Source organism: Crocuta crocuta, unplaced genomic scaffold, assembly GCF_008692635.1.
Source record: "Crocuta crocuta isolate KB4526 unplaced genomic scaffold, BGI_CrCroc_1.0 scaffold16, whole genome shotgun sequence".
Lineage (NCBI taxonomy): Eukaryota > Metazoa > Chordata > Mammalia > Carnivora > Hyaenidae > Crocuta > Crocuta crocuta.
This window is the reverse complement of record NW_027531893.1, coordinates 2,238,940-2,259,492: the sequence shown is the minus strand read 5'-3', so window position 1 is coordinate 2,259,492 and position 20,553 is coordinate 2,238,940. Positions and strand designations below refer to the sequence as shown.

The window sequence follows — 20,553 nt, the reverse complement described above, 5'->3', positions numbered from 1 at the left end:
TAATATAAAATATAATTATTCTTTATATAATAGTTATAATTTGATTCTATATTTGAATACATACAAGGGTGCCTGGGTGGCTCGGTAGGTTAAGTGCCAGACTTCAGCTTAGGTCATGATCTCACAGTTCGTGGGTTCAAGTCCCACGTCAGGCTCTGTGCTGACAACTCAGAGCCTGGAACCTGCCTGGGTTTCTGTGTCTCCCTCACTGTCTGCCTCTCCCCTGATTGCGCTCTGTCTGTCTCTCTCTCAAAAAGAAATAAACATTAAAAAATTTATACTTGACTACATACATATTAATTATATATAACCTAAAGCATTTAATCTGGCTCATCACATTTTCCTATTCAACAGTTCCTTCTCATGTGTAAAAGAGACTTCATAAACCAAAAGTTTAACTATTCCAAAGAATTTTTCCCACTTTTAAAAGTCAAACATTATTATAGAATCTCCAAAGTAGTCTAAAACCTTTCATTAAACCAAAATATTGTAGTAGCATCCATTTCTCTAAAAATCAATTGCTTACGCCTTGGACATTGTTATATCAGACAGATATTTCTGCAGTTATAGCATTTTACTTGAAATTTCTAGTCAAAGTATGAGTTAGAATATAGCAGCTCCCTTAATCAAAATTACAAAAAGATTATTTCTGCACACAAAAATCTGGACCTTTTAATATTTTCCTAAATGGACTTTGGGTGTAAATTGGGCTCACCGTGGCTCCTACTTCCTTGGCCTTATCTATGGTTTCCATTGCCAACATATGATCAAGACCAGGGTCCAGTCCCAGTTCGCCAATAACTGTGATGCCAGCATCTTCCACACTACAATAGGCAGAAAGAGGAGGAAGAAAAGGATGGATACAAAATAAAAATATTGCCATGGAACTACTTTGTTGAAAATTATGAGAACTTACTTCTTTTGTAATTCTTTTAGTTCCGGTGTGATGTAGCTTGCAGTGATCATGTTAACTTTGCTTGTGATGCATGCCTTGGCCACAAGAGGATGCAATGCATAAGGCAACAAGCTGAAAAACAGAGAGAAGCTGTCAGAAACTTTCCAATATGCCTTGAACTGCACTCTGATTAACTTATTCTCTCCAAGGTGACCAATGACTCCTCGAGAACTATAGAATGAATTCATCCTGTTATCACATTTAAAACCTTCCACAATTTGACCTTCACCTAACCTTTCCATTATTCTCCCTCAATCTTCATCATAAACCATATGTGGTAATCAAAAAAGTTATTCTAATTCTCCACCCACAGTCTGTACTTTTCTAGGTCTGAAACTTTACTCTCACTCTGCTTTCAACTTGGAATATCATGTCCACCCACTCACTTCCATCCAGGCCATACCCTCCTTAAAGAAACGTCTGAAAAGGGATCTCCAAAAGGCTCTCCCAGATTCCCCCAAAGCCAGATCTCCTTCTTTTGCATTCATTCAGCTATTTATTTTTATAACATTTAGTGGGATTTATTCCACTCATCTTTATATTTCTCTGATTTTCTGTCTTGGATCCCTACTAAAAGATAAGGTTGCTTTTCTTTTTCCTCCACATTTCCCAAATGGCTATCAGGATGGGTTAAACTAAGTCAAAGTGACCCACATGTTACATTACAGAATATTATCTAGGAAGGTCCAAAGGACGAAATAAACTTTAATGGTATTGGCTGGTATAAACACTATCAAAATGGCTAAAAGTCTATATGCTAGACAAAAAATGAAACTGTGCTCAAAATTCAACCTCGATTGTTTTTTTTTTTAATTGGCTTTGGTGTTTTAATTTGGCACTGGGACTACACAAACACAAAAAAATAAAACAGATTTCCATAAATGTTAATATAAATGAATGTATTCACAGTCAGTCCAAGGAATAATAAAACATCATGTCAACTGCATAGCAATATTCAAGTTCTACTAGCTTACTGCCTAGATTGGTGAAGCAATCTACATAGTACAATGAAAACAGAAGTACAAACTTATAAACGTTATCACATTGTATCACTGTACTTGACAAATTCATCCTGCAAACTTCAGACTTCCTCTATTGTATATAAAACAAAACAATAAAACCTCTGAGATACTTATGCCTCCTCAAGTTAATAGAGTATCGCTTCTTAGATTTATTATCATATGGAATGAAATTGTGTACCAATTTTGTCAGTGTCAACAGGAAAACTCTTAATTTCTTTCTGTGAGGGGTTTTAGTTTGTTTATTTATTTATTTATTTTGAGAGAGGGGAGGAGAGAGAGAGAGAGACTCCTAAGCTGCCCTCCTGCACTGTCATCACAGAGCCGGATGAGAGGCTCAATCTCACAAATCATGAGATTGTGACCAGAGCAGAAATCAAGAGTAGGACACTTAATCAACAGACTCACCCTGGGACCCCTGTTTTTTGGGCTTTTTTAATAAAAAATAATTATTACTAAACATGGTAGCCCCCAAAATCCAATGATCAAATTACTTGCAAGATTCCATTGGAAAAATATTCAGAGAAAATGTACAATGACATCATCTTAAAGATTAGGTAGGGCTTTTCCCCTCTACATTCCCCACATTAAAATCTTTCTTGATAAAAATTTTATCAAGATCTAATAACATTTTTAAACTCTGGCATAATCTGCACTAACCTAACAATATGCTGAGAACTAGAATGCCAGGACTTTGATGAATGGTGCCTGTTTTAGACAAAAGGATTTGCATTCATAACTCACCAAGTATGTAATATTGTACCCAAAGGGACATAACCCTTCAGTTATTTGAGTTGACTCCAATCCAATTAATCCAAATAGTTGGAAATGTCACTTATTAAAACATACACAACATACAAATGGAGTTTTCAAAGTAATTTATGAAACTCAATTACTACTTTGTATTAAATCATTAAAAACTAGAACTGCAAAATTAAAACCATGTGGATTTGACATACTTTTGTAACTTTTTTTGTGTGAAACATATTCTTTGTTCATTTTATTTTGGTGTTCACTATTACTGTGTTTTCATCAAAACACTCCATCTCCAACTAAAACATTTTTTTGATTATTTAAAGAATGGTACAGGATAAAAATGTTCAACAACATTTTTAACACTATTCAGAATGGAAACTCAACCAACTTAGAAAAACTAAATATAAAACAGATTTTGTTAATGCTAAATCTTATTCAAGGCAGTTTGCTAAATTTTAAAATCTGTAACACATTAATAGATTATTATCTTGTCATATTTTGCTTCAGATTTAGTTCCAAGTGTGTCTTATATGTTTTCTATTTTTAAGAAAAAAATGTTTTATTTAGTTATCTATGTGTGGTAAAATAAATTTCTTTGTTTTATTCAAGAGGTTAGAACATTCCATTATGAATCATAACCATATCACTGACAGTCAAGGTCCATGGTCATTGATTGGTAAATATCTGCTGAATAACTATTATTGCACATTAAATTTGCATAAATAGAATAATATTTTAAGTGTGTAAAGTGAGACTTTCATTTAAATATATCAAGAGATAATGCACAAGTTCCCACACAGAATTACCTTTGTGTTTTTGAAGCCCCTTTTTTTCTTTAAAGTAGGACATCACAGAACTTCCTCCTAAGATATCATTTGATCTAATCTAACTATGAAAGTGACTTAATTATGGATGAGCAAGTAATTGTCTTCCTTCCATCTTGGAAAAATCATATTCCAAGAATAAATGATTATTCTCATCACTTTGGTATTTCAAAACCGGGTTTAATTTCCAAGTGACTCTCATGTAGCTCTGTACTGAGAAGTTAGATCTGCATTTTTATCAGTAATAAACACTATATTTCAAGATCTGTTCCTATGATAAGACTAAAAATGGTCATAAGGCTAGAGAACCTACTTATTTTCATTTAAACTTTATAAGTTCAAAGGATAAAATGGCCACCAAAATATATGAAACATGAAGACCCCTGACCCAGCAGCTCCACTTCTAGATAGATTTCCAACAGATATGTATATATATGACAACCAAAAGACAAATACTAAAGTGCTCATAGCAACACAATTCATAATAGCCAAATTTCAGAAACAATCTAAACACCCCATCAACAGTCAAATGGATAATAATGGTATATTAACACAATGGAATGTTACATAGCAATGAGAATGAATCAACTATACTTATAAGCAACAACACAAACAACTCTCACAATCACAGTGTTAAAGAAAGAAGGCAGTCACGAATGAGGACATACTGAGGGGTTCCAACTGTACAAAGTTGAAAGCCAGAGAGAACTAATGTACGTGAGAAGCCAGGATAGTGCTTACCCTTGGGGTCTAGGGCTCATAATGGAAGGGGACACATGAGTGGCTTCTGGGGTACTGTTATTCTGTTTCTGGATGTGAATGATGGTTACAAAGTGTGTTCCCTGTGAAAATTCACTGAACTATACACTTATGATTTGGTCACATCTGGGTGCACAGTTCATTTGAAAGTTTACTTAGAGCAGAGAAAGAGAAAATAAGGAAAGAGAAATAACAACAAAATATATGGCAATCTTCTGTACCTAGATACTAACCTGATGACAAGGTCCTGTTTTGCCACTAAGGAGCCCAACTTCTCTTCTTGTTTACTAATGTCCATGCTCACAGGATTAATATTATATTTCCTGCCTAACTCTTCAATTTGGTTCTTCATATCAGAGCCTATTGTGAGAATACCAAAAGTCCAATTTTTAGATTTCCTTTCACTAGTCAGAGAGCAAAACACATTTTAACAGCTCCAAAAATAATTTCTCAAAGTTGAGAAACAAGACAGTCATCTGAAATTCACAGAGTAAGCACATTTTGAAACCACTTTTCCTCCTTCTTCTCTAAAAATCAGGGATATTTACCTACTGTTATTTGTATACTGTTATCTCTTGACAGATATTCCAAAACAGGCTCAGATACATAACCAGATCCGAGAACCAAGACCTTTTTCTTGGTGCCCATTGACAGTGATTGAGCAAGTTCCCTGTAAATAAAAGAGGGGTGGAAGAGAAAAATTTAACAACAAAAGAAATTTACATAACAAAATCTTTCTGTCCCCCAAACAAACCAAATCTTAGACTGTGAAATGATCATTTTTCCCACATTTCTTACAATAAGAACCTCAAAAGGAGTTCCTTATACCAACGGTTTTCATTAATTATTGTAGGTTTTGTATGATGAACAGCAGACCCTGACCTGTCTGAAGTGAATGCCCATAAACTTTCATGATTGCCAACCACTGCCGAGATGTGGATTCTGCACCTCCGCCTGGCTTACTCACAACTCTGCCTGGCTTCACACTTGATCCTTCCAGGGGATGTGATTTAAAATCCTGCCAGGGGCTTTCCATCAGAAACCCTACTTCCTCCTCACGACAATCTGAAGAGACAACAATCTGAGAAGGAGATTATCATTAGCCATATTAGGCATTGTTTGTCATTTATCATTAAGGTCACTTGAAAACAATTAAAGCTATAGTTTTGAAACCACAAATGCCATGGGTTAAATGTAAAAACCTAAGATGAGTTACTAGGCAGGATTTTAAGGCTTGAATCATTTATTCTGTTGGAATTTGTCCCTTCCTGTCCAATTAACTCTCTTTCTTACAAGTTGTGACCTCTTATTCATCTGTGACTGTCTTATTCATCTTTATAAACCCATTAATGCTCAACAACTCTTGTCCTAAATATGGAAGATACTCATTAAAACTCTGTTGAATCAAATTTCCAGATATCAATGTAAGATCATAGAAATGGCTTGGTGCCAGGGACATAAGCAGAAGGCTCTGCTGTTGAAATCTTTTAGGTCAAGAAATCTCTCAAACTTTAACCTTTCCATTAATTATAAGTCAATACAAATAAATGTATATTTTTAATGCTTATTTATTCATTCAGAGAGAGAATGTGTATGTGTATGCACGAATGGGTTGCAGGGGAGGGGAAGAGAGAAGGAGAGAGAGAATCCCAAGGAGGCTCTGTGCTGTCAGTGCGAAGCCTGATGCAAGGCTTGATCCCGCAAACTGTGAGATCATGACCTGAGCTGAAATCAAGAGTTAGACACTTAACCAGCTGACCACTCAGGCACTCCCATGAATACAAATAAATTTAAATACAAAATGTCCTTTCCCGTCTTCACCCCCAACACTCATGTTACTGGTGAGGTGAATCTACTTCAACCTCTGTCCCCATCCATTTCAAACCCTAGAAAGGAACTATCATTTGGTTATTGTATATCCTTCCTAACAACACTTTCTATAGTCTATATAATTAAATTACATTTCTGATGCCCCAAAATAAAATGTTCAAAATACATTTTTTAAAACTTGCTCCTACATTTTAATACTGTCCACCCCATCAGCAACCTCAAACACTCCAGGTTAATAGTCATGGTGCTAAGTGATGAAGAGAACATTCGAATAAAGAAGATATTTAAGATAACTTAAATTTCCTTTCAAAATACAATTCTTCATTATCAGTTTCTTGACAGAAGATTCCATTAGGAAGGAGTCCTAGCAGACTTGTTGCTACAAGAAATACGGTGTGTAAGAGTGAAAACATTATCGTGATCGGTCATGTTAGACATGTTATTAGCATTAGTAATATAAGAGATCATCAGGTGATAAGAATCAAAAGATACAGAGAGTTATGAAAACAAATACATGTGAAGTTTCTCCTTTAGGAAACTCTTCTATGGGGTTATTGTGCTAGCCACTCAAAAAAAAAAAAAAAAATCACTCTTGGTATCTTAGCCCAGAATATTTCTTTGACACATAAAAAGTAGCTATAAGAAAACTAACACATAAAAGTAGCTATAAGAAAACTAACACATATGGACAAGCACAGCCCTAGAATACTTGATCCTAGCAGATCTCTTTATTTATTTCTTATAGATAGAAGAACTGAGAAAGAAGATAAGGCAGTTTGTTTCTTTTTAATTTTTCCACTCTGGTCTCTCCTGAGAATTCAGTGCATGGGTTATTTTGTTAGATGTGAATAGACCAGTGGAGCAGATATAAACACAAATCAAGTACAATCAGCTGAAGAGGACCAGGACATTCCAAAAAATGTCAATGTTTTCAAACTCTGAATAGTAAAATCAGTTAAAGAAGCAAGGGCCTTAGTTAAGTACTTTTCTAAAAGGACTATTCTCTTGGGTAGATTTACCACATTACTGTTTGGCATCTTCCTCCTAAGAAGAACCCCCAGGTAAAACTGACCTTTCACCATTTTCTTTCTTCACTACTTCTCTTAATTTTTAAATAAGAGCCCACTTGTCTAAACATTATACTAAACAAAACAGAGTCCAAGCCCTCAACGAGAAACCAGACTGAAAGCACCACAGAAAAGGTTAGTTTGCTTATGTTCTTTGAGAAAATACCTGAGACAACACTGTGCAAAATGCTGGAGAAAGAACAAGGTGCTACACAAAGAACAACCTTTTGGACTTCGCTTGCTTACACACAAGTCGATACAGGAGATTAGAAAACCAAAATGATGTTCAGAGAAAAATAATTCCCACTGGTTTCAGCCAGTCACTTACTTTGGATTTCCTATATTTAAAGACATTTTCAAAATTGTATAAGCCTAATATCGTGAACTCAGATAGAAACATTTAAAAATACTCAACAAATCCAAGATAAGAATAATGCTTACCTGCTCTCTCGGAGTTTCTGGATATATTTATACTTATCAGGCAATGTACCGTTGGATGTAATCACTGCCTAAATGTGTATGACACAAGACATTTCTTTAGTGTCCATATTTTAGACCCACAAACATGGGCTCATGACTGACAGAGAAGAGAGAGAACAAAGGTGGAGAGAAAAAGGGAGAAAGGGAGAGAGGAAGGTAGTGGAAAAAATACATTCACGGAAAAAAATTATTTTCATAACTTACGTCCCGCACCACAGGAGAAAAATTCTGACTTTCAAGAGGCTGTGTTGCATCTGATAATATCTGAAAGAAAAATGAGATAAATGACATTGCAAAGGAGGATTCTTGGTGTTTGTTTACATACTAAAATATTAATCAAAGGAAAAAATAACTTAGAAAAGTTTTCTAAAGATCACTAAATATAAATAATTGGTAGTAGAAGTCTACAAGCAATGGATTATGCCCCCAAGACATGTTATTTCAGCACAAATTCCAATTTTAAAACTAAAATTTGATTGCAATCATCTTTGTTTGTGGCAAACACAAAGTAGTGTATCCTTCCCCTCCTGTTAGAAGTGTCATATTGAACACGCTGCAAGCATCACAACAAGCTGTACAGCCACTGTCCCCACTCAGAAGGCCTGAATCCCCTCCTAAAGGCTCAAGTTGTTCTATCAGAAGAATGAACAGGTCTTCCAGACAAAAAGCCACCAAGCCTGCAATAGGGAGTTTCCCTCAGGTCAATGTTAGTTCTATGTATAGGCATATCAGAATTTCAAAGTGTCAGGGAAAATGGCTTGATCCAGTAGACCTCAAAAAGTCATCCAGTCTTCCCATTAATTTCACAAGAATGAGTCAGACGGCCAACAAGCCATGTCTCTCATGTTAACACCCCATCATCCTTCTAACCCTCCTCCTTTCTTCCAAGGTATCCAACTCCTGAACAGACTGCCAAAGGGTAGAGTCCATACAAGTTAGTATTATTGCTTTTGATGGTCAGGGCAGTGAGACAAACATTCCCTCCTTACCCTGCTAGGTTAAAGTTTAGAGCACTCACCCGGCTGAGAAAACACAAAATGTACCTACCAGATACTGACAGAAGAATATCTGTTGACTGTTAAAATAAACATCGAAACTACTTTCATGTATCTAAAACATATGACACTTGAGCTATCTATTCCTAGAATATTGACATTAAAAAAAAGATATATATCTATAGGCAAGGAATCTTTGGGGAAGCCCAAGGAATTGGCACACCTGCAATCTTCCCACTGCTTCTTTTGCCCAGACACCTACGGAGTATTCCTTCCTCAAGCAGACTGCTCCACCTACAAGCCCTGCCTGCAGGCCAGGAGCCATTAGCAACTAACACGAGATTTGAATTTCACTTGGCATACAGCTAAACCACTGAACTCTTGTGTATCTTCATTTTCTCTACTGTTTATCTCTAATTCTACAGCCTTACTTGGGCCTCACTGAGACCATGGGAACTACCTCCCACTTCTCTCCTCCCATTTACCTTCACTCTAAAACACAAATTTGATTATTTCTTCTGTGAAAATTTAAAATCAATCGGTAGCTTTCCAATACCCTCAAGATAAAGTCCCTAGCTCCCTATGTGGCCTCCAAGACCCTCTATAGTTTGCTTCTCCAACCTCAATTCTCCCTTTTGTCTCATTACCAAAACTCAAGTCCTATTAACAGTGTGGAGCTGCTTATCTACATCAGCTTTCCCATACCTCTGTGCTATTCCAGGTGGATGCCTCACATGCTGTTCCTCTACATGGAATTCCTACTCTTCATCCTCCAAGATACAGCTGAAGAACTACCTCCTCTGGGAAGCCTTCATCAAACCTGCCTCGAAGCACACCTTGAAGGTAAGAACTGCACTTGGCATCTTGCCTGTGCAATATAATGGTAAATATTCAATAAATATATTAGTGGATACATGCAATAATCATGTGGATTTTTCCCGAGAAAATGAAATAACTGACTTGAGTCCACCTATAGAAAGGCCAACCTAAAAGACAACAAAAGTCTGCTAAAATATTATATTAACTGTCTTCCTTGCTAGAATTCAACCATGACAAAACTGCAAGCACAACGGTCCTAAAGCATACGGTACACCTTGTCACTTTCACATATGCCACCTTTGAGAGCTTACCACTCTCTTCTAAATTAATTTCAAGCTATTTATCCTGGTGTTAAGAACCTTTGCAATATGGAACCAACATAAATTCCCTTTACTCTATCAGATTTGATAGCTCACAGGAATCCTCTGTTAAATTAGCTTCCATCTTTGCTCTCTTGTCTCCATCGGATAGTATGCCTCCCATTCCCATGCAAATGAACAGATCCTATACAACTATCAAGAGCCAGCTCACCTCTTTCATAGTGTCACCTCTTTCATAAAACCTTTCTTGACTTTACCCAGCAGGACAGAGACTCTCCCTCCACAATTTCATTAGCATTTGTCTACTGATTGTCATATTCCACCTATGGCAGCTTTGCACACTTGTCTCATTCCCTGCCTGGACCTCCCTGCTTCTATACGTCAGGTGTATTTTAATTTTATTCAACCATATGTGTGCGTTGTTCCAGCAGACAATAACTAATTAATTTAAGTGAAACAAACTTCTCTATTGGTTCAAAATGATAGCCTGTGCCCTGAAATTGCCACAGGGACTGAACCTTACATCAAAAAAGGAAAATGCAGCTCGATACAGTTATCAGAAGAGAACAGAGACAATATACTTAATTTTTTTGTGGTAAGCAGATACACACATAAGGCTACGGTAAATAGCCATCACAGACTATTGTGATGTATAAAAGGAAAAATGTGTGACAATTTAGAGAGGCTGGCTTTGTCATCCGACATCTAAGCAATATCACCTGCCTCAGTCTCACCAAAACCCTCCAACACCTCACTGTCAGATATTTTTAACCTTATCACATTGCTTAAGAGTCTATCGAACTGCTGATTTATGTAAGCAAAAACATATTATCTTTTTAAATGTGCATTTCCCTTCTAACAATGGTGAATTAGATTTTTTTCAGACCAATCTTCCCATTGAGTAAAACCAGTCAGCCTCAATTTTTAGCTTCAAAAGATAGATTAAAAAAAATTTTTTTTTTCTGGGAAGACAGCAGAATAGAACCCAAGCTCACCTTTCCCCCCAAATACTACTAGATAAGAAGTACATCAGATTAAATAACCCAGAAAATGACCTGTAGACTGGCAGAACAAACTCTCCACAGCTGAATGAAAAGAAGAGGCCACATCAAAGAGGGTAGGAAGGGCTGAGACACAGGGACCTGCAGAACTTTCCACAGGAGACAATACAGGCACAGAGAGGGGAGAGAAACAGACTCTCACACTGGGAATGCACACAGGACAGAATTTAAAGTAATGGTCATTCATAGAGTAATATCATAAAGATACTCACTGGACTTGAGAAAAGAGTGGAGGGCCTCAGTGAGACCCTTAACAAAGAGATAGAAAACATAAAAAATAACGAATCAGATGTGAAAAACTCAGTAATTAAAATTTAAAATACACTAGATGGAGGGGCACCTGGGTTGCTCAGTCAGTTGAGTGTCCGACTATAGCTCAGGTCATGATCTTCCAGTCTGTGAGTTTGAGCCCTGCATTGGGCTCTGTGCTGACAGCTCAGAGCCTGGAGCCTGCTTCAGGTTCTGTGTCCCCGCCACCTCTCTTTTCCTTTCCTGCACATGCTCTGTTTCCCTCTATCTCAAAAATAAATAAATAAATGTTTAAAAAATACACTAGATGAAATAAATAGTGGGCTACAGAAAGCAGAAGACAAGATCAGGGACTGGAGGACAGAGTGATGGAAAACAACAAAGCTGAGCAGATGAGAGAAAAAATAATAATACAAAATGAAAATAGACTTAGGGAACTCAGCAACACAATCAAGTATAATGAATTTGCATTATACGGATCCCAGAAGATGAGAGAGAAAAAGGGGAAGAAAGTTTATTTGGAGAATAGCTGAAAATTTCTCTAATCTGGGGAAGAAAACAGAAATCTAGATCCAAAAGGCATAGAAAGCCTCTAACAAAATAAACCCAAGGAGATCCACACAAAACCACATATAATTAAAATGGCAAAAAGTAGTGCCAAAGAGAGAATTTTACAAACAGCAAGAGAAGACAGTTATATACAAGGGAAACCTCATAAAGCTATCAGCAGATTTTTCAGCAGAAACTTTGTAGGCCAAGGGCACTTGGGTGGCTCAGTGGTTGTGTCCAACTTCAGCTCAGGTCATAATCTCACAGCTCATGGGTTCTAGCCTGGCGTTGGGCTCTGAGCTCATTGGGCTCTGTGCTGACAGCTCAGAGCCTGGAATCTGCTCCAGATTCTGTGTCTCCTTCTCTCTCATCCTCTTCCCTCCCTCTCTCCCTCTCTCTCAAAAACAAATAAATATTTTAAAAAATAAAAGGAAAAAAAAAGAAACATTGTAGGCCAGAAGGCAGTGGCATGATATAATCAAAGTGATGAAAGAAAAAAATCTGTTGCTAAGAATTCTCTATCCAGCAAGTCTACAATTCAGAATAGAAGGAGAGATAAAGAGTTTCCCAGACAAAGTAAAGGTAAAGAATTCTGAGAGGCCTGGGTGGCTCAGTTGGTTAAGCATCAGACTCTTGATTTCAGCTCAGGTCACAATCTCACCATTGTGAAATTGAGCCCCACATCAGGCTCCACACTGACCATAGAGCCTGCTTGCAGTTTTCTCTCTACCTCTTTCTCTCTCCCTTCCCCACTCATGCTCTCTCTCTCAAACTAAATAAGCATTCTGAAATAAATAAAGGTGAAGGAATTCATGATCACCAAACCAGCCCTATAGGAAATATTAAAGGAGACTCTTTGAGTGTAAAATAAAGACAATACGTAGGAGGAAGAAAAGTAGGAAACATAAAAGCAGAAAAATTAAGTATATCTATAAAAATCAATCAAGAGAATCACAAAAAAGGATGTAAAGTATGACACCATATACCTTAAACATGAGAAAGAAAGGGGTAAAGAATGGGTTCAAACTTAAGTGGCTATCACTTTAATATAGACTGATATACACAGAAGATGTTATATACAAAGTAGAAACCACAAATCAAAAACCAGTAATAGATATGCAAAAAATAAATAAATAAATAAAAGAGAAAGAATCCAAATACATCACTAGAAACAGTCAACTAACCATGAAAGACAAGAGCAAGAGAAGAAAAAAAAATAGAGAAAAGCCACAAAAACAACCACAAAACTAGTAACAAAATGGCAATAAGTACATACCTATCAATAATTACTTTGAGTGTAAATGGACTACTCGCTCTAATCAAAAGACATACGGTAACAGAATGGATAAAAAGCAAGACCCATCTATACACTACCCACGAGAGACTTACTTCAGACCTAAAGACATATGCAGACTGAAAGTGAAGAAATGGAGTATTTATCATGCAAAAAGATGTGAAAAGTAATCTGGGATAGCAATATTTATACATAGACTTTTTAAAAAAGACTATTACAAGGACACTATATAATCATTCATAAAACAATGCAACAAAAAATATAACAATTATAAATATGTATGCACCCAACACAGGAATACCCAAATACATAGAGCAGTTAATAGCAAACATAAAGGAAGTAATTTATAATAATACGGTAATAGTAGGGGACTTCAACACCCAATTACATCAATGAATAGATCATCCAAACAGAAAATCAACAAGGAAACATTGTTAGAATGATACATTGGACCAGATGGATCTAGCAGATATGTTCAGAACATTCCATCCTAAAATAGCAGAATACACATTATTTTCAAATGCACATGGAACATTCTCCAGAATAGATCACATATTAGGCCACAAAACAAGTCTCAACAAATTCAAAAAGATCAAATTCATACCGTGCATCTTTTCTGAACACAACACTATGAAACTAGAAGTCAACCACAAGAAAAATCTGGAAAGACCACAAATAAATGGACATTAAATAACAAGCTACTAAACAATGAATGCCTCAAAGAAGAAATCAAAGAGAAAATTAAAAAATACATGGAAACAGGGGTGCCTGGGTGGCTCAGCAGGTTGAGCATACGACTTCGCCTCAATTCATGATCTTGCAGTTTGAGAGTTCGAGGCCTACATCGGGCTCTGTCCTGACAGACTGCTTTGGATTCTATGCGTGTGCCTCTCTCTGCCTCTCCTCTGCCTGCTCTCTGTCTCTCTCTCTGTCTCTGTCTCAAAAAAAAAAAAAAAAATACATGGAGACAAATGAAAATACAAACATAACAGTCCAAAATCTTTGAGATGCAACAAAAGCTGTTCTAAGAGGGAAGTTTATAACAATACTAGAAGCAAAAAAAAAAAAATCTCATAAAAAACATCTAAAGGAGCTAGAAAAAGAACAATAAACAAGACCCAAAACCAGTAGAAGGAACGAAATAATAAATACTAGAGCAGAAATAAACAAAATAGAAATGAAAAAAAAAATACAACAGAACAATGAAACCAGGAACTAGTTCTTTGAAAACACCAACAAAATTGATAAGGCTTTAACCAAACTCAATTAGAAAGAAAGAAAGAGGGGCACCTGGGTGGCTCAGTCGGTTAAGCGTCCGACTTCGGCTCAGGTCATGATCTCACAGTTTGTGGGTTCAAGCCCCGCATCGGGCTCTGTGCTTAGGAATAGCTCAGAGCCTGGAGCCTGTTTCAGATTCTGTGTCTCCCTCTCTCTCTGACCCTCCCCTGCTCACACTGTCTCTGTCTCTATCTCAAAAATAAATAAAACATTAAAAAAATAAAAAATAAAAAAAAGAGAGAGAAAAAGAGAGGACTCAAATAAAATTAGAAACAAGAGAAATAATCAACACCATAAAAATACAAATGACTGTAAGAGAATATTATGAAAAATTATATGCCAACAAATTGAACAACCTAGAAAAAATGGATAAATTCCAAGGAACATACAACCTCCCAAAATTGCAACAGAAAATTTGAGCGACCAATTACCAGCAATGAAGTTTAATAAGTAGTCAAAAAACTCCCAACAAATAAAAGTCCAGGACAAGATGGCTTCACAGGTGAATTCTACCAACCATTTAAAGAAGAGTTAATACCTATTCTTCTCGAACTATTCCAAAAAATGAAAGGGGACGTATAGCTTCTATGTTGATTCTATGAGGCCAGCATTAACCTGATACTAAAACCAGATAGAGACACTACAAAAAAAGAGAACTATAGTCCAACATCTCTGATGAAAATATCAGAGCAAAACCCCCCAACAAAATATTAGCAAACAATATCCAACAATATATTAAAAGAATCATTCACCATGATCAAGTGAGATTCATTTCTGGGATGCAAGCTTGGTTCAATATTTGTAAATCAGTGTGATCACATCAACAAAAGAAAAGATAAAAATCATATGATCATTTCAATAGATTCAGGAAAAGCATATGACAAAGTATACTATCCATTGATGATAAAAACCCTCAATAAAATAAGTTTAGAAAGAACATACCTCAACATAACAAAGGCCCTGTATGAAAAACCCACAGCTAACATAATACTTAATGGGGGGGTGGGGAATGAGAGCTTTTCCCTAAGGTTGGGAGTAAGACAAAGGTGTCCACTTTCTCCATCTTTATTTAACATCATACTGGAAGTCCTAGCCACAGCAATAAGATAAGAAAAAGTGATAAAAGCCATCTAAATTAATAAGGAAGAAGCAAAACTTTCACTATCAGCAGATGACATGATACTAGACATAGAAAACACTAGAGGCTCCACCAAGAAGTTACTAGAACTGACACATGAATTCAGTAAGGTCATGTGATACAAAATCAATGTACACAAATCTACTGTATATCCATATACTAATAATGAAGCAGCAGAAACAGAAATTAAGAAAACCTATTTATATTTGCACCAAAAAGAATAAAACATCTAGCAGTAAACTTAACCTAGGAGGTAAAAGACCTGTACTCTCAAAACTACAAAACACTGATGAAAGAAATTGAAGGTGACACAAACAAATGGAAAGATATTTCACACTCATGAACAGGAAGAACATATGTTAAAATGTCCATACTACCCAAAGCAATCTACACACTTAATGCAACCCCCATCATAATAACAATAGCATTTTTCACGAAAGTAGAACAAACAATACTAAAATTTTTATGGAAACACAAAAGATCCAAATAGCCAAAGCAATCTTAAAAAAGAAAACCAAAACTAGGGGCATGATAATCCCAGATTTCAAGTTATACTACAAAACTGTAGTCATCAAAACAGTATGGTATTTGCACAAAAACAGGCACACAGATCAACAGAACAAAATAAAGAGCTTAAAAGGAAACCCTTAATTTTATAGTCCATTAATCTTTGAAAAAGCAGGAAAGAATATCCAATGGGAAAAAGATAGTCTTTCAACAAACGTTTTTTGGAAAACTGAATAGCTTTGTGCAAATAAAATGAAAATCGACCTCTTTCTTACATCATATGCAACAATAAACTCAAAATGCATTAAAGACATATATGTAAGACCCTAAACCTCAAAAATCCTAGAAGACAGCACACGTAGTAATTTTTCTAACAATGGTCATAGCAACATTTTTCTAGATAAGTCTTCTGAGGCAAGGAAAACAAAAGCAAAAATAAACTATTGGGACTACAGCAAAATAAAAATTTCTGCACAGCAAATGAAACAATCAACAGAAAAGGCAACTGACTGAATGGGAAAAGATATTTGCAAATGACATCTTATTAGATGGGTTAGTATTCAAAATATATAAAGAACTGATATGACTCAACACACACACACACACACACACACACACACACACACACACAGCAAATAATCTAATTTAAAAATGGGCAGAAGACATGAACAGACATTTCTCCAAAGAAGATATACAGAGGGCCAACATGACACATGAAAAGATGCTCAACATCACTCATCATCAGGGAAATGCCAATCAAAACTGCAATGAGATATCACCTTACACCTGTCAGAATGGCTAAAATCATACACACAAGAAACAACAAGTGCTGGGGAGGGTGTGAAGAAAAAGGAACCCTCACACACTGTTACTATTGATGGGATTGCAAACTGGTGCAGCCACTGTGGAAAATAGTATGGAGGTTCCTCAAAAAATTAAAAATGGAGCTACCATATGATCCAGTAATTCCATTACTGGATATTTACCCAAAGAATATGACAACACTAATTTGAAAAGATACACACACCCCTATGTCTATTACACAATTATTTACAATAGCCAAATTATGGAAGTAGCCCAAATGTCCATCAATAGATAAACAGATAAAAAAGATGTGGTGTACACACACACACACACACACAGAGTAAAATTTTACTCAGTCATAAAAAAGAATGAAATCCTGGGGTGCCTGGGTGGCTCAGTCGGTTGAGCCTCTGACTTAGGCTCAGGTCACAATCTCGCAGTTGGTGAGTTCAAGTCCTGCATCAGGCTGACTGCTGTTAGCATGGAGCCTGCTTTGGATCCTCTATCCCTCTCTGCCCCTCCCTGCTTGTGCTCTCTTTCTCTGCTCAAAAATAATAAATATTTTTTTAAAAAAAGAATGAAATCCTGTCATTTGCAACAACATGGATGGAATTAGAGAGTATAGTACTAAGCAAAATAAGTCAGTCAGAGAAAGACAAATACCATATGATTTTCCTCATATGTGGAATTAAGCAAAACAAAGGAAAAGAGGAAAAAAGGAGACAAACCAAAAAATAGGTCCTTAACTATAAAGAACAAACAGATGCTTACCAGAGTGAGGGGGGTGGAGGGATGTATCAGATATGTCAATAGAATTAAGGGTACACTTAGCAAAATGAGCACTGAGTAATGTTTAGAAATGTTGAATCACTACATTGTACACATGAAACTAATATAATACTCTATGTTAACTATACTGGAATTAAAACTTAAAAAAAATTTTTAAGATAGGTAAGACCTGCTGCACCATAATTCTGGGGAAGGAAGCCCAAAGAGATGAGTCTGGCATTTGTTACCACTTTTCATGGGGGTAGTTCCCAATGTGGAAGTGGTGGCTGGGACGTAGAGAAACTGAGAAGAGCTTTTGGCCAACTTTAAATAGTGTAATAAAAACTGGAGTTTCAGGGGGCGCCTGGGTGGCTTAGTCGGTTAAGCATCCGATTTTCACTTAGGTCATGATCTCGCGGTTCGTGAGTTCGAGCTCCGCATCGGGCTCTGGGCTGACTGCCAGCTCAGAGCCTGGAGCCTGTTTCAGTCTGTTGACTCCCTCTCTCTCTGACCCTCCCCTGCTCTCACACTGTCTCTCTCTCTCTCTCTCCTAGAAATAAATAAAAACATTTTTAAAAAAACCTGGAGTTTCAGTTCTGCTGAGGGGGGCCCAATCAATGCGAGATTTTCATTTGGGATCCTGAAAGACTGCACTCTAAAATAAATGATAAATTGAAAGACATCAGATTTCCAAACATATAAAGTCTGGCTTCGCCCTTCTGTCACTGAATCGACGTGATTTTTGCCCTGCCAGAAACAAAGGAAATCTTTTCTGAAGAAAATTACACAATATCCACAGCCTCAAATCATCTCTAAACTGTACATACACAATACCGAACATTCAGTTAAAAGTAAACATGCAGGAATAGTTACAGAGAGGGAGGGAGGCAAACCATAAGAGCCTCTTAAATACTGAGAACAAACTGAGGGTTGATGGAAAGTGGGGGAGAGGGGAAAATGGGTGATGGGCATTGAGGAGGGAACTTTTTGGGATGAGCACTGGATGTTGTATGGAAACCAACTTGACAATAAACCATATAGAAAGCAAGAAAGAAAGCAAGAAAGCAAAGAAAGAAAGAAAGAAAAAAAGAAAGAAAGAAAGAAAGAAAGAAAGAAAGAAAGAAAGAAAGAAAGAAAGAAAGAAAGAAAGAAAAAAGGAAGGAAGGAAGAGAACAAACGAACGTATGAATGAAAGAGAGAGAGAGAGAGAGATAAAGAAAGAAAGAAAGAAAGAAAGAACAAAAGAAAGAAAGAACAAAAGAAAGAAAGAACAAAAGAAAGAAAAAGCATGCAGGCACATCAGGGTGGCTCAGCTGGTTAAACATCTGACTCTTGGTTTTGGCTCAGGTCATGATCTCATGGTTCATGGGATCAAGCCCCACACCAGGCTCTGCACTGACAGCATGGAACCTGCTTGGGATTCTCTCTCCCTCTCTCAGCCCCTCCCCCACTCATGCATCCTCTCTCACTCTTTCTCAAAATAAATAAAAACATTTAAAAAAATAAAATAATATGCATATTGATAAGAATTTACTGAAAAACAAGAAAAAAAACAGAGAACATAAATAAATCCAAGACGTTTAATGGAATTATCAGAAGTGAGTTTAAACTTTGATTAATATTGTCAAAAAATAAAATTTTCCCCCCAAAAGGCAAAACTAATACATAGGTAGGAGTCAAGATAGCAGGTATCTTTTGACAGGAGAGCTGGGACAGTAGAGGGAGAGGTACAAGGGGGTTCCTGGAATGCTAACATGAACCCCCTTATTTTCTTTATAGTGTTCACATGGGTGTCTTTGTGATAATTTAACGTGCTGTATACTTACGTATCACTTATATGTGACACTTTAATTTTTTATGCTATTATATAATGTAAATAATATATATTCTTCTTTAATAAAAATTTTACTTAATAAATGTACTTAACCTCCATCAATTACATGGGCTAACCCTCAATCACACTTCACTGGGAATTCATTCAACTGGCTTGCTTTTCTCCTAATATCTATATGAGATCAACTGTACTGGATGAATGCATTTATTTTTAATGTTTATTTATTTATTTTGAGAGACAGAGAGAGAAAGAAAGCAGGCGACAGGCAGAGAGAAAGGAGAAAGAACTCCAAGCAGGTTCCACACTGTCAGCGCAGAGCCTGATGTGGGGCTCAAACCCACAAGATCGTGAGATCGTGACCTGAGCCGAAAACAAGAGTCAGACGCTCAACTGACTGAACCACCCAGGCTCCCCAGTGAATGGAAATTTTGATTAAAGACAAATAGGAATGAAAAACTGCTGTAGGGTCCAATAGAAATATACTTATAATTTAAATTTTGAAATGTAATAATTTGTGAGTTGAAAATGGCTTATAACAACCTCTTAAAGTGGTAAATGATATTAGAGCAGCCAAACAAAAAGACATTTCAAGAAATTAACAATCAAATTCATCCACAAGATAGACCAGTATTCAACATTTTCCATAACCTGGCCTAATAAAGTAAGAGTTGCACTGAAAATACATAATTTAGGCACTCAGAAAGATACATTAAAGCCAAAGGCTCACCAACAGCTCTTCTATCTACTCCAAAAGTCTACTAGAGTCCAGTTGATTCAATGTATTATGACTGAAGCATTTCATTTTAGGCATGTGGGTAGCTCTAACAGACCATTCTTCCTGCAGACGACAACTATTAACTCTGGACAAAACACAAACAAAACCAACTACTTGAGGGCTTCAGAGAATGAAAAATAGCAGGGAGAAGCATCAAAACGTGGAAGAAATAGTCATCATGGTAGTTTCCTTTCCCCAGCCTTTGGCACTGCCAAGGCAGTGATGCGAAGAGGTAGACACATGCAGCTAGCTCACTACTTTCTAATCTAAGGAAACAGGATTGGAACCCAGAACAACCACAGCCTCCAGAATGTGAAGGGGAATGTCAGAGGGCACAGATTCAGAAAAAGTAAAGTCCAACTTTCATGTGACCCCTGTTCCAAGTCTCAGGATAGCCCCCAAACTGAGCACGTGCAGGTCAAGCAGTGCAGGTAAAGAGCTGATTTTTTCTTTGAGCTACTCCCCACCTCAG

General features: G+C 36.7%; 1 protein-coding gene across 1 annotated transcript in view; it reads right to left on the bottom strand.

Moving 5' to 3' along the window:
• The window catches only part of AASS (aminoadipate-semialdehyde synthase), a 62,437-nt gene that overhangs the window by 17,094 nt on the left and 24,790 nt on the right, over positions 1-20,553 (bottom strand). Inside the window, exons 12-17 of the mRNA XM_077773254.1 lie at positions 7,895-7,954; positions 7,652-7,719; positions 4,862-4,983; positions 4,547-4,673; positions 917-1,027; positions 716-824 (exon numbers count right to left, since the gene is read on the bottom strand). Coding sequence (XP_077629380.1) covers positions 716-824; positions 917-1,027; positions 4,547-4,673; positions 4,862-4,983; positions 7,652-7,719; positions 7,895-7,954 — 597 coding nt within the window. The remainder of the gene's footprint in view (positions 1-715; positions 825-916; positions 1,028-4,546; positions 4,674-4,861; positions 4,984-7,651; positions 7,720-7,894; positions 7,955-20,553) is intronic.